The 14,677-nt window shown below is 49.0% G+C and overlaps 1 protein-coding gene across 3 annotated transcripts in view; it reads left to right on the forward strand.

Annotated features, from left to right (window-relative positions):
- The first annotated feature begins 6,145 nt into the window (after positions 1 to 6,145).
- Dennd3 (DENN domain containing 3) overlaps positions 6,146 to 14,677 on the forward strand; it is a 57,992-nt gene continuing 49,460 nt past the window's right edge. The window contains exons 1-4 of one of the 3 annotated variants that reach the window (XM_052161682.1): positions 6,146 to 6,419; positions 12,538 to 12,814; positions 13,671 to 13,786; positions 14,342 to 14,475. In XM_052161682.1, coding sequence (XP_052017642.1) covers positions 6,318 to 6,419; positions 12,538 to 12,814; positions 13,671 to 13,786; positions 14,342 to 14,475 — 629 coding nt within the window. In that variant the 5' untranslated portion in view covers positions 6,146 to 6,317. Of the gene's footprint in view, positions 6,420 to 12,537; positions 12,815 to 13,275; positions 13,410 to 13,670; positions 13,787 to 14,341; positions 14,476 to 14,677 lie in introns of those variants that run through there. The other 2 variants (XM_052161680.1, XM_052161681.1) reach the window with 2 other exon arrangements.

Consider the following 14,677-nt stretch of genomic DNA (forward strand, 5'->3'; position numbering starts at 1 on the left):
CGGAGGAAAGAAGGTGTTGGGTGAGAGAGGCCATCCTGGCAGGGGCTGTGTCTGATCCTGAGTAGTATATGGAGGAGGGACAGCAAGAATACAAAGGTGACCTTGTTCAACTTCGGGAAGGCTGAGCTTCCCTCCTGGCCGGCAGGGTTGGCTCTTACCCCTCCTTTCCTGTTCCCATCAGCTGTCTGATCATAACACCCAGTCTGGGTAGGTTACGATGGTTCTCACATCTGTCCTCTTCTTCCCTAGCCCAGCTAGACCACAACTTCCTGTCTTTCTCATTCAGAGGGTGAGAATGAGTCGGGTCACCAGGCTGAGCAGACTCTGACCCTGGCTTAAAGCAGGTGCCTGGAGATTGCTGGTCACAGCTGGCGGCAGCTCCTGGATTCCAGGTGTCCTTGAGCAAAAACCCTGTCTAGGGACAGTGAGCTTCAGAGTAGGCCATTTACTGGGAGGGAGATAAGCTTTGCCTTCAGGGTCCTCCTGAGCCATCCCGCTGGGGCTGGCAAAGGAGGGCATGGCAGCCTTTCCCTCCCCATGTTGATGGCTGCGCTTCTTTTGGCTAGTTCCTTTCTAGGTCCTTTCTCTAGGATCAGGGTGTTGCTTGGTGGGGAAGCTACATTGTTTTACACATAATAGCAGTCCAAAAATAGACCTAACTCCTGACTTGGCTTTTTTTTTTCTGATAAAATATTTCATATTTACAAAAAAAAAAATTTCTGAAAAAAAAAACATTTCTAACATGATGCTGTGAATACCCTGCTCCACCCACTGGTGGGACAGAGCCCACAGTAACTTCCTCCACCAAACTCCCCAGGGCTCTGACACTCTGAACTTTAGTGCGACTCATCGGCCGCTTCCTCCTTTCTTTCTTTAGCATGACGCCGGGATGTGGGTAAATGGTACCACAGTGCTTTGCTGCGACTTTGCTCTTACCCAGGATGAGTAAGATGGATCTACTGAATCCTGCTTCCGGGCATTCAAGGCACAGGTGGAGCACACTCAGAGGATAGTAGAACTTTTACCTTTATTCTCTTATTTGTATCCTGCTGTGGTATATCCACTCCTGTACACCATTCAGGGCTAAGTGCCACCAGGAACTTGAGCCACGAAGGGGAGTCTCATAACTTGTGGGCATAGCACAGTCACATGTGGGTGCTGGGATTTGAACTCAGGACCTTCGGAAGAGCAGTCAGTGCTCTTACCCGCTAAGCCATCTCTCCAGACCTGTTTGTTTTGAGACAGGGTTTCACGTAGCCCAGAATAGACGTGAATACAAGCTAGTTTTCTGATCTAGCTACTTCTGCCTCCCATGGGCTGGGCTTGCAGGACTGCATTACTATCTCATGCAGCTCTAGGGCTCAAACCCAGGCTTCCTGCATGCTAGTCAGCACTCTACCAGCTAAGCTATATCCCCATCCCACACTGGTACAGGTAGACTCACAAGGTCAGCCCCATTAAACGTCCGATCTGCATTCAATATGCAGCTCTGGTTGGCTTGGAACACACTATGTAGACTAAATTGGAACTCAACAGCCGTCTTCCTGCCTCAACCTCTCATGTACTGGAGTTAAAAGCATGAGCCCCGTGCCTGCCTAAATAAGTTAAATTAAAAAAAAAAAACAACAAACCCTTCAGATCATGGAAGAAACTGAAATAATAATTGTATTTCTTATCCAAGACGCGTCAGGGTGGGGTTCTGGCCCTACCCCCCCCAAATAATACTAAATAAAATGCCAAATAAATAAGTAAAACCTGTCTCAACCCCCCCCCCCAGTAAAACCAAAAAACTAACTCACCAACTAAAATAAAACTAAATAAAAACAAACTAAAAACCCCACCCAATTTTGAGAAATGTATTTTGTCCCCCAAAGAACAGAAGGGTGGAACAGCCCCACATCGCTGCCGATCTCTGATGTGTATGTCTGTGTTAGAGAAATGTCTGTCTAGGTCCTTGGAAGTTCTTTATATATTCTAACCACAGATCCCCTCTCAGATAGATGCTTAGCCGTGAGGGAATGGAGGCACAGCTCCATGCTGCTGCCCTCAACATGTTTGTTTGTTTATTTATTTATTTGGTTTTTCCAGATAGAGTTTCTCTGTGCAGCCTTGGCTGTTCTGGGACTCACTTTGTTGAGCATATATAAAGGTCTTGAAATCACAGTTGCTGGGCGGTGATGGCATATGCCTGTAATCCCAGCACTCTGAGAGGCAGAGGCAGGCGGATTTCTGAGTTCACGCCTGTAATCCCAGTACTCTGAGAGGCAGAGGCAGGCGGATTTCTGAGTTCGAGGCCAGCCTGGTCTACAGAGTGAGTTCCAGGACAGCCAGTGCTATACAGAGAAACCCTGTCTTGAAAAAAAAAGAAAGAAAGAAAGAAAGAAAGAAAGAAAGAAAGAAATCACAGACGTCCACTTGTCTGTCCCTCTCTACTGCTGGCATTAAAGGCATGGGCCACTACTGCCAGGCTGTGATATTTAAATGTTAGGGCTAGAGAGATAGCTCAGTGCTTACAAGCACTTGCTGTTTGGGCAGAGGTCCCAGCACTCACATGGTTTAAAACTGTGTGTAACTCCCAGTTCCAGGGCACCTAGTGTCTTCTTCTGGCTAAAAAAGAAATCTTTTAAAAATATCTTAAATTTGATTTTTATTATTTTTAGTTATACGCATGTGTCTGTATGTAGGTATGTGTATGTGTGTGCAGGTACCCACATTTGCCAGAGGAATTTGGATCCCCCTGGAGCTGAAATCAAAGGTGCTTAGAGCCATTTGATGTAACTGCTGGGGATTGAACTCCCATTCCCCTGGAAGAGGAGTATGTGTTCTTGACTGCTGAACTCTCTCTTTTACACACCCCCTCACCCCCAATGTAAACTCTTTTTTTTTAAATTTATTTATATTTATTTTTTATTACTATGTACTTCAGACTGCCCTGGAACTCACTATGTAGGCCAGGCCAGCTTTGAACTCATAGAAATCCATTTGCCTCTCTGCCTCCTGAGTTCAGGGATTAAAGGTGTGTGGCACTATGCCTCACTCCAAAATGAGTAAAGGTTGTTTTCTTCAAACAATACAGGCTTAAACACCAGGGTTAAGAGAGAGAGAGAGAGAGAGAGAGAGAGAGAGAGAGAGAGAGAGAGAGAGAGAGAGAGAGATGCTCAGAAAGAAAAGACATGCCCATGATCATGGGGATGGCCTCAAAGAAAGAGAGAAAAGCAAGACACTCCTAAGGTAGATCCAGGCTCAAGAAAGTCAAGATTATTTCTCTTCATGTTGGCTATAGAGACCATTTTGGTGGCTCTGAAGTTACAAGTTGAAAGGCTGCGAAGAATCCCCTTTCCCCCTCTGTTTCCTCTAATGGGTGAGGTAATGTGATAGCTCTGTGGATGAGTAGGATGGAATTATAGTCTGACAAAGTGAAACCAGGACTACCTAGGGTCGCATGGCCACTTAGCGGTACCCCATTTCTATCAACTCAGTTTCTGGTGAGATTCTTAGAAAGTTCCAGGTTTGCAGCTGGGAAAGGAGAGAGGTTTGTTGTTGTTGTTTTCATAAAGATTTATTTATTTCATCTATATGAGTACACTGTAGTTGTCTTCAGACACACCAGAAGAGGTCATCGGACCCCACTACAGAAGGTTGTGAGTCACCATGTGGTTGCTGGAACTTGAACTCTGGAATAGCAAGCAGCCAGTACTCTTAACCACTGAGCCAAGGAGAGAGGTTTTGTTTTAAGCAGGTAATTGTACTGGGATTCTTGCTTTTCTGCTGGCCTGGGTTGCAGGGTGAGTGGCTTCTGTCCTGCCTCAACAACTGCAGTGTTTCTCAGTCTGAGTAACGTTTGTACTCGAGTACTCGGTAGTATCTTTTGTCACATAAGAAGTTTTTGCTTGCATAATTGGCTAATTTCTTTCTCTTTTTGAGGTAAGCTCTTACTAAGCAGCCTTGGCTGACCTGGAACTCACTATTTAGACCAAAATGATCTCAAACTCAAAGATCTGCCTGGCTTTGCCTCCCAAGTACTGGGTTAAAGGTGTGTACTATCATGTCTGGCTGTGATTAGAGGGGTTTTGGTATTTTTTGTTTTGTTTTAAAAGATTTATTTATTTATTTATTTTACATATACGACTACACTATAATTGTACAGATGGTTGTGAACCTGCATGTGGTTGCTGGGAATTGAACTCAGGACCTATGCTCACTCAAGCCTCTGTAGCTGTCTTCAGACACACCAGAAGAGGGCACCAGATCTCATTATGGATGGTTATGAGCCACCATGTGGCTGCTGGGATTTGAAATCAGGACCTTCAGAAGAGCAGTCAGTGCTCTTAACCGCTGAGCTATCTCTCCAGCCCGGGTTGGGGGTGGGGTTGTTGTTGTTGTTGTTGTTTTGCTTCCGAGACAGGGTTTCTCTGTGTAGCTTTGGGTATTCTGGAACTTGATCTGTAGACCAGGCTGGCCTCAAAGTCAGAGATTCACTTGCCTCTGCCTCCCAAATGCTGGATTAAAGGTGTGTGCCCCATTGCTACCCAGCTGTGATTGGAGTTTCTTAATGCCACTTCTAGGTCATTTCCAGATCTGTTTGTGCATAGTGTGGTACTATAACCTGCGTGCCCTGAAGTCTGGGAACAGACGAGGACTCTGTGGCTCTGGTACATGCTAAACACGTACATGCTTTACCACAAACCTTAGTCCCATGGTAGGTTTCTTGTGGGTACTTACTTGGAAAGTACCTGTAACATGGGTCACGGGGACTTTTCTTTATCTATTTTGGCAGGATCTTGCTATGTAGCCTAGACTGACCTGAAATTCATTTATGATCCTCTGCCCACCTCCAGATTGTTACAATTACAGGAGCAAACCTATGGGGATTTAATAAAAAAGGACAGAACTAGGGAGCCCGGGAGATTCTGGGGCTGGGCTTTCTGGCATAGGGTGAGGGGAGGCCTACAGAAGAGGAACTGGCTGTGGACTTTCCACAGCCAGTGGAGTCAGGAGCTCCCCTCCTCAAATCCTTCCACCCCCTGGAGGGAACAGAACAGATATAAGATCTGCTCTACTCTGAGGCTTACAGCGTCCCTGCCAGCTGCATCCAGGCCTCTATTCCACAGGGTTTCCACAAACAGGAAGCAGAGGCTGATGGATGCTAGGTCTGCCCATACACATAGTTGACACAGTAGATTTTGATTGTTTACAGAGTGGCCCGGGGTCTCTGATGGATTCTCTCAGGCCTGTGCCTAGCTGAGGTCATCTCAGATGAGTTGATGCAGAGTCAGAAAAGCAGGTATAAAAACTTAATGTCAATGACAGTAACGAGTCCTTTGGGTTCCTGTGGACAAGGAACGAGGGCCACAGAGGTCAGGCAGCCTACAGGCTGGTTAGGCTACTTCTGAGTCCTGCTCCCCACCCCCACCCCAGCCAGCCTACCCGGGTTTTGCTCCCAAGAGATGTTTAGTTACTAATCCTTCACTCTAGGCTGATGTTTTGATAAATATCTGACATTACTAGTAATCATTTCTTCAGTGTGTGTGTGTGTTTTAAATATATAATATATAATTCCTGGAAAAGTCCGTTGGTCTTCCACCTTGTCCCATTTCCTGCTAAATTTAACCCAGGTTCTTGCGACGGCCTGCAATCAACCGTGAAGCTATTCATCAGGAGTGGATCTTTACTCCCTTCCCGACGGTTCTTCTAGGTGTCCACAGGATCTACTTCGCGTCCTGGCAGAGGAGAGCTTCCTGGAGGTGGCAGGAGGCCAGGCCTTTGTCCCTTACTTGTTGCTGGGAGGAGGGGGGCGTGGACCTCCGGAGAAGAGCCTCCGGGGCTGGATGACGTGGCTGGGCACCTGGGGATGCCGCCCATTCCTTCCTGTATTCCGGGGGACAGGAGGAGGGGCCAAACCCGCAGAGGGGCTTAGGAAATGACTGCGCTTGTGTGGAAGCAGAGTCCATCTGGCGCAACCCCCCAACCCGCCTCAGGCGGGTCCGGTCAGACACGCCTCCATAGAAGTCCTGCCCCTGCCAAATCACAGACCAGGTTCGTTCACGCTATATAGGCCCCGCCTCTTAGGTCACGCCCACACCAGACCCCCCCCCAGACCACGCCCCTCCTATTTGTGGACAAGCCCCGTCCCCTAGGCCCCGCCCTCTCCGCGGACGCGGCTGGCTGGCCACCAGCCCAAGGGAGGCGCGGAGGCTTGGGCTCAGGCGCTCGGTTGGGTTCTGGGTTGCGGGCGCCGGCGCCCTCTGAGTCGAGTCGTCGCGGCCGGACAATCGAGGGCTTGGAGCGCAGTGTGCCCAGCCGGTAGCGGGAAGGTCATGGCGGAGCCCGCGGCGCGACACCTGTCGTTGCCCTCGGGGCTGCTGGAGTTGTGCGCCCTACTGGGCGCCTCTCAAGACAACCTCCGCGGCCTGGAGCAGGTAAGGGGGGGAACCGAGTTGGGGTAGGGGACAGAGAGGTGCCCGCCAGGTTTGAGTAGGGCTGCCTTCAGAGGCTACGCACCCCTGTGGCGCCAAAGCCCCAGGGTCAGGTCCCAGCTGTGAGGGATGAGCACAGCTCATAGGGAGACTGGAGGCTGGCCTTCCCTGCCTCCGGGACAGGCTGGACTTGGCCCTGGGGCTTGTGCTGGTGCAGACGAGCTTCTGTGCGTTGAAGCGTTCCTCTGCACTCAGGATGCCGCCATCTGGGGTGAGGTGCTGGCCCGGCGGGGACCTGCAGAGTTCACGGTCAACTACACAAGCTCCTCTCCAAGTAGCGACTAAATGGTTCCCTTCACTGCACAGAGCTTCACTGCCTACTAAGTAATGGGTTCTGTATTCCGCACCGAATAGTGAGGTTTCGGGTGTTAGAGTCAACCACCAGCTTTGAATATTCCACTTTTAGTTGGGCTTGCTGCATAGCTATTTTCTTCACTTGTTCTTTAGTCCCTCCTTCCTTCTCTCTGTGTCCAGCAGCCAAAGATAGGTTCATCTCCCTGGCTCTGGAAAGAGCGGCTTCTGAACATCTTCTCCTTCTCCTTATTTCTGTGTTCTCTCTCTCTCTCTCTCTCTCTCTCTCTCTCTCTCTCTCTCTCTCTCTCTCTCTCTCTCTCAGAGTTCTAGAACCCAAGTTGTTTTCTCCCAACCCATTGGTGCCTCTCTTTTTCTTTTGAAGTCAACATGATCGTGAACTGTCATTTTTTCAGAGATTTCCCTTAGTATCCCATTAAGTGTCTGGAGAGATCATCTGAGTGTCATGACAATGTGGAAAAGCATAGAGGTGTACATATCGATGGATGAGCATGGGCGTTGATGTGTGTTGTCCAGGGATGATGAACAGTGGAGACAAAATGGTTGTCACCAAGCAAAGTTCAACGTTAGTAAAAATAACCAAATGAGTGTGAAAGCCCAGATAGTCGCTTCCCTAGGCCAACATGACCAGTAAATGGCCCTTGTCCCTATGAAAATGATCTGGAGTGTCCCTCCCATAGTTTTCACTCCTTTGACATCCCTTCTAAATGCCAGTGTGTCCTCCATTGTCTTTGTGCCCCTAACTTACCAAACAGCACTGTCTTCTTTTTATTAGAGTAGGAAATGACCTGGTTTCACTGTGGTCTCTCTGGGCATCCGTCCCTGGGTCGTGCACTGTGTTTCTTGTCTGTTGAGTGTGGGGCATGCCTTTGAGAACTGACTGAGTCAACTGGGGTATTCAGAGTGGTACTTTCCTGAATTAGGCAGTCGGTGGCACCTCCCAGGTGAGGGGGGGAAGTGTCATGTTAGTTTGCCTCTTGCCTCTGCTAGGAATTTCAAAGAGAGGAGAGGAAAAAAACAGCCCAGGATTAGGGGGAAAAGGAGAGTTAGAGATGAACTAAACTTTAGGATAATTTCATTTTATGTCAACACCGCTGTTATATTAGACAGACATAGATTTTATTTGGTTTATTTTCTTGTAGTAATTCTCTTTTGAATGTCCAAGGTTTTAAAATAATTTTTAATTTTACTTTTTTTAAAAAGGCATTTTACTGAGTGTGGTGATTTGCTCCTGTAGTTCCAACCCTTGGGAGACTGAGGCAGGAGGACTGCTGTGAGTTTGAATGCAATCTAGGTTATAGAGTGAGTTCTAGGTGGATCAGCCTGGGCTACAGAGTGAGACCCTGTCTTCAAAAACAAAGCAAAACAAACAAACAAACCTTTGTGGCACAAACCTGTAAAGTAAAGTAGATTCTACTTGCAAAGTAGAATCGGGAAGATAAGAAAGGAGTGGGGGTGAAGGGTGGGGGTATATGGGGGGTGGGGGAGTGGGGGGGAGGGGGGAGGGGGAAGGGGGGAAGGGGCCTTGGCTACATAGTGATCTCAGAAGCCAGCCTGGGCTACATGAGACCCTGCCTCAAGAAACAGTTACCATTTATCTGTGGTCTGAATATTCCTATTTGGTGGCACATAAAAACAGAAGGCTGGAAGTATGAGAAATAATCCAGTTGAAGGTCTAGAGACATAGAGCCCTGTTTATTTCTTAGAAGGTGCCCTAACTCTGTTGTATTAGGTGGGGGTGGGGTGGGGAGGACTAGCCATTTGCTGGAAATCCTGACAGGTATTTTAGAGTTGACCAGTGCCCCTGTGATTCAGTGTGGCTAGTTTTGGTTTCCCCAACCCCTTGGCTGAGGGCAGATCCCTTTTTTGGTTGCTGAGATGTGAGGGGATCCACTGTAAACTCATCCAGGAATGGATGACCTGCTCATAGTGCCTTCTGAGCCATACCAGTGAAGTGGCCTTCTATTTTGTGGGCAGCAATACCAACAGAACGTCCTGGACCGTGACAGTGTCCTCCATGGTACCGTCCATTACTGTACTCACTAGCCAAACATGGCCACTGGACCCTGGAAGTATGGCGCCTGTGTTGAGGGACACTGGGTTTTACATTTAATTAATTGATTTATTTTATTTTAAGATTTATTTATTATATGAAGAGGGCATCAGATCTTTTTACAGATGGTTGTGAGCCACCATGTGGGTGCTGGGGTTTGAACTCATGACCTTTGGAAGAGCATTCGGTACTCTCTCTCCAGGCCCCTAATTTATTTAAAAAAACAAAACAAAACAACAACTTTTTTTTTCTGGGTGGTGTGGTACACACCTTTAATCCCAGTACTTGGGAGGCAGAGGCAAGTGAAACTCTGAATTCAAGGCCAGTCAAGGCTACACAGAGAAAACTTGCTCAAAAAATAAAAAACAAACAAAAAACCATTTATTTATTTTTATTTTATGTGTATGTACTATGTGTGTATATATGTATGTGCATCATATGCATGTAGGGCCTGTAGAGGACAGAAGAGAATATTGGCCTGGGACTAATAGTTGGTTAAGAGTTATCATACGGTCATGGGATTTGAACCTAGGTCCTCTGGTAGAGTAGCTAGTGCGCTTAAGTGTTGGAGCCATCCGTCCAGCACAATTTTAATTCCTTTAGATTTCAGCGGCCTCTTGCTGTGACTATATTGGATAGCGCAGTTCTAGAACATTAAAAACATCTGTAAATTTTTTACTTCTCTAGAGACAGCCAATCCTCCTGGGAGAAGCAATGCTGCTTTGTAAGAAGACTTAGAAATAAATCTGTGACCCAGTGACTTAGGCTGCTGTGGCTGTCACTTTTTGTTTGTTTGTTTGTTTTTTGTTTTTTTAAAGAATTATTTGTTGGTAGTGCTGCATGCCTTTAATCCCAGCATTTGGGAGGCAGAGGCAGGCGGATTTCTGAGTTTGAGGCCAGCGTGGTCTACAGAGTGAGTTCCAGGACAGCCAGGGATATACAGAGAAACCCTGTCTCGGAAAAAAAGACAAAAAACAAAACAAAAAAAAAACCCCAAACAATTTAGCTGTAGATGCTGGTGGCAGCCTTGTACCAGGTGCGGATATGTCTTCACTACTCAGGCAGAACCACGACAAGTTTGCTTCTGGTTCTCAGGAGCCCACTGTGGGACACAGGCTGCGTGGTGCTTGTTTGCAGTTGTAATGTCATGATGGCCGTGAGCCTTGCTCAGGCCGGTGGCAAGGTGGAGTTTGCCCATGGCGAGGGGAGGGTGCAGTGTCTGCAGGGCTGGAGTTCTACATCCGACACCCCAACCTGTTTCATCCTCACTGAAGAAATGTAGGGGGGGGGTTGGTTTAGCTTTTCCCGAGTCCCTCCTCTGCTTTTCTGCTGTGCGTTATTTCTTTAACCCCCCCCCCCCCCGCCCCCAGCAAAGCCTTTTTTGAGCAGCTGAAAGAAAAGAAAAACTGTGTGTGGAAGTTAGGGATTTTTGGAAGCCAGCGGTGTATGTAGCCTGGAACTTGAAGGGATCCCTGATCCTAAGTGAGTATGCAGGGAGGCAGCTGGGATACCTGAGCTGGAGCAGGAACCGAGAGCTGTCCGAATTTGTTGCAGGTTTAGCTTCATAGGAGCCTGGAGTCTGAGTCCAAGGACACCCATCTGGGGAGAGGGCCCTGCAGTAGGCCAGACTGGAGTGAGGAGGAGAGTGGAATGGGGGTGGGTGTGTCCCGGAACACAGTCTCCCAAAGGGGCAAACTTGGTTGATCCTGTGACTGATGATGATTCCTGGTGTGGGGACACTTCCCTCTGTCACTGTGGCTCTAAGGGGAGCAGAGGTGGATGGTGGATCCTGTCTTCAGTTAACATAAGACCCTGGGCTCAGCAGCAGACTCTGCTTCTGTGGCTGGAGCCATGCTGGGTTGTGGGCCTGTGTCTGTTCTGCCACTGGGCACGGCCACTTGGGGAGGTGCTGACCTTACCAGGCTGACCTCTCACGGTCCACGGCTCTGCAGGGTCACAGGCAGTCTGTTTCTTTGGTCTCCAGTCCCACAGGTTTGTTTTTCTTTGATAGGTGAAGCGATCAGTAGTAAATGAACCGACACACGTGACTGCAGAGAGTTCTGTCTCTTTGTTGACAGAAGTTGTTCAGGGAGCAATGTTCTTGTGTAAGGCGGGAGCTCTCCTTCTTTCCTCTGATTTTTATTTAAATATGTATTTTGTGTGTGCGCCGTGTGTGGGGACATTTTAGTGCCATGCCGTGTGTGTGGAACTCAGAGGAAAGTGGGATCTGGTTGTCTCCTTCCACTGCATGGGTTCTGGTGCTGGGACTCAGGTCCTCGGACTTGGAGCTAATGCCTTTCCCTGCTGAGCCTTCCTCCCATCCCATGTTTCAATGAGACTCCTAGTTCAGCTGACCTAAAGCCACTATGTAACCGAGAATGACCTTGAACTCTGACCCTCCTTCCCGTCACCTCCATGAGATCTGTGTCACCATGCCCAGGTGATCTCCTGGCTTTTACTAAGTATTGACTTGTGGTCATGATCCCATTTCTTTAGGGACAGTGCAATCCTCCCTGTCTGCAGCCCTCCCTCTCCCCTTTCCCAAGGCACCAGTGTTTGCCCAGTGCCTGACACGCTCTCCCGTCAGCTTTCCTTTGTTTTGTAGTAATGGGATGGAACTCCAGGCCTTAAGCAAGCCCTCTACCACCCAGCTATACCACCGCATTCCAATCTGGGTTTAAAAGAATCTGGACTATCTGTCCAGCTTTTACTGATTCCAGGGAACCATGTGTCCAGTGGAGATGGAGATGTCACCCTGACTCTCAAGGCCTTGTCCATTCCTCTGCTTATCTGTCCAGACTGGCACGGACTGGGTATAATGTGTGCGACAGACATCATAGGGTACCTGAATAATATAATGCCGTCACAGGTGTTTGTGCAATATGGCGAAGTTGAGAACTTCTCCATGTCTGCCCTTCCCCCTACTCTTGTTTCGGACACACACGAGCACTCCTGGGGCTTCCCCTGACTGAGCCCTTGACCCACGTGCTCACCTGTTTGCTGCACTCAGTTGGGAGAGAAAATGCAGGTGGAGTGGCTTGCTTCCAGCAGCAGAGCTGGCATTTGAAGTCATATCTGTACATCGGAACCCAGATCTAAACTGTGGTGTGTCGGACCGACCGGATGAGTTGCTTCTGAATGTCCAGCCTCTGGGGCACGTGGAGGGTCTGGGAAGTTCTGGGAAGAATCATCTGCTGGCCTGAGTCTTAAAGGGCAGGGTTCTTCTCAAAGCCTGTGTGTGCACGGAGAGGAAGCAGAGGTGTCCACAGGAAGCTCACCTAGGAAGGGTGTCACGAATAGGGGTGGAAACATACAGTAACGTTTCTATTTCTTTTTGCATTTATCTATGTTAATCTCTCTCTCCCTTTCCTTCTCCCCCCCACCCCATGTATGTGTGTGTAAGTTAGAGGTTGATTCTAGGTCTCTTCCCTGATTCCACTTTAGTTACTGAGGCAGAGTTTCCCACTGAACCTGCCGCTCACCAAGTCACCTAATCTGGCTAGCCATTTTGCCCTAGGGTCCCTCTGTCTATGCCTCCTGAGTGCTGGGACATCTTTTATGTGGGCGCTGGGGATCTGAATTCTGTGGGCGCTGGTGATCTGAACTCCTGTTCTCCTATTTGCACCTCAAGTACATTACCCTCTGAGCCATCCCCCCAGCCACACACACTGTAACCTCTTATTTCCCTTCTCTTAGATTGCCCAGAAACGAGGAGTCAAGAACACCTCATCCCTTGTCCCCGAAGTTCTGTCTGTTTTCGTACCTCCTTTCACCACAAAAGAGGATGGCCAGGTCCCAGGGGCTGGCTGTGCTCTCAGCAAAGGCAGGAGGCGCTCCTTCCGGAAGAAGCGAGAGAAGCCCAAGATGGAGCCCTGGAAGAACCACCCTGGGGACACGAAGGGGCCGGATTCTGAGGATGTCACCATCCCGGGAGGTGTGGACCTCCTCGCCCTGCCTCAGCTGTGCTTCCCAGGTACACTGTGTGTGGTAGCAGCCTGTGGTGGCCTTGGGCTGGCTCCTCACTGAGTACTCTGTTCCAGAGGTATCCACACTGGGGACAACAGGACCTTGGCTTTGTCTGGGGCTGGTTAATGGGATCTCAATGGGATCTCAATCTCTCTCTCTCTCTCTCTCTCTCTCTCTCTCTCTCTGTGTGTGTGTGTGTGTGTGTGTTTTGAAGCAGGATCTTGTTCTGCAGTCCAAACACTGAATCGTCCTGCTTTAAACCTCCCAATTCTGGGACCACAGACACACACTCTGAGCACCTGGAAGTCAATCTTTTTGTCTGGGGAAGTTAAAACTAGAGAGGCCCAGAGGGTGCCCGCACCTCCCTTTCTGTCCCCTGCTTCCTGTTTATTAAAATAAGAGGAACAGGTTGTTGTCCGTCTCTGAGCTCGGCAATGACAGATAAGAGTGTGCTTGTGTGTGTGGGCTTTGTATCTCTGCTGGTCTTTAGAAACATTCGATGGCCGGTGTGGCACACTCAGCCCAAGGGCTGGGTCAGGCTCAGTCTCCGGTTCCTCCTCAAGCCTGCTGCCCTTTCCTGGCTGCTGGAGTTAGAGGAACAGGTACCGGTTAGTCTGCTGTGCCCAGAAGCCTGGTGTGCACGCTGCTGCACCACAAGTGTCTCCTAGGGGGACCGTGGAGAGGCTGCAGGTTGGGGAAGTTTGAGAACAGGGAGCTGGCTAGATCAGGCCCCGGAGCATCAAAGCTCCAGGTGGCTAGTAGGGGAAGTGTACGGTCCACACTGGCTCATGGGTTACATAGGTCTCTGATGCATACAGCAGTCACCTGAACTGGCTTTCCCTTTCTGTCTGGTCTCCCTACAGGAGGTGTGTGTGTGGCTTCGGAACCCAAAGAGGATTACATCCATTTCCTGGTGCTCACGGATGTCTGTGGGAATAGAACCTATGGTGTGGTCGCCCAGTACTATCGACCTCTACATGTAAGTGGATCTGTTGCTGTCCTCCGAGTTTGGGGTGGGCCTTTTGTTGTTTATTGTGGTATGAAAATACACCCGTCACTTTTTCAGCCGTTATATCTCGTGTGACTCTGAGACATTGTGTTTGCAGTGCGTGTGACCTCCAGAACATTTTCCTTTCTAGCTCTCTCAGCTCTCGATGTCATCTCCATCTCCCAGCCCCAGCAACTACTCAGGTGCTTTCTGCCTCGGGATTTGTCCTCTGCACACTCCAGGTTGTGGATCTGCCTGCTGCCGGTCCTATTGGAATGTCACCAAAAGCTGTGTTGTGTGTGCCTTTGTGTTCCAGTAGTATGTCCCTGTTCATCTGAGGCTAGAGGTCTCCAGGGTGACTTCCTGGTCCCTGCTCCCGAAAACCCAGTGCTGCATAGCATGATCCTTTGCAGGGCCATCTACGTGGATTGGAGGCCAGAGCTGACGGAGACCCTTCCTTGTATGCTGCTTCTCTATGAGATGCTGATGGTTCTGGGCCTGTACTGTCAGCAGAGGAAGTGACGTGTCTCTGTTATTTTTGTCCAGGATGAATATTGTTTTTACAATGGCAAGAGCCACTGGGAGCCAAGCATGAGCTCGGCTAGGCGCTTTGTGCCCTTTGCGGTGTGTGTGGTGTCCCGGTTCCCGTACTATAACTCCCTCAAGGACTGCCTCTCCTGGTAAGTTGAGACTAGTGTTGTTATTAAGAGCTAGTTCAAGTAGGCCATGGTCAAGTGGGCCCAGGACTACTGTGGGAAGCCCAAATTTCTGTCAGTATAACATGAAATCAGCGTGGCAGGAGGAAGGCAGCACGAAGGGCTTCATTATTATTATTGTTGTTGTTGTTGTTGTTATTGATTTTATTTAATTTAAGTATATGAG

The sequence above is a fragment of the Apodemus sylvaticus genome, chromosome 17, assembly GCF_947179515.1.
Source record: "Apodemus sylvaticus chromosome 17, mApoSyl1.1, whole genome shotgun sequence".
NCBI lineage: Eukaryota > Metazoa > Chordata > Mammalia > Rodentia > Muridae > Apodemus > Apodemus sylvaticus.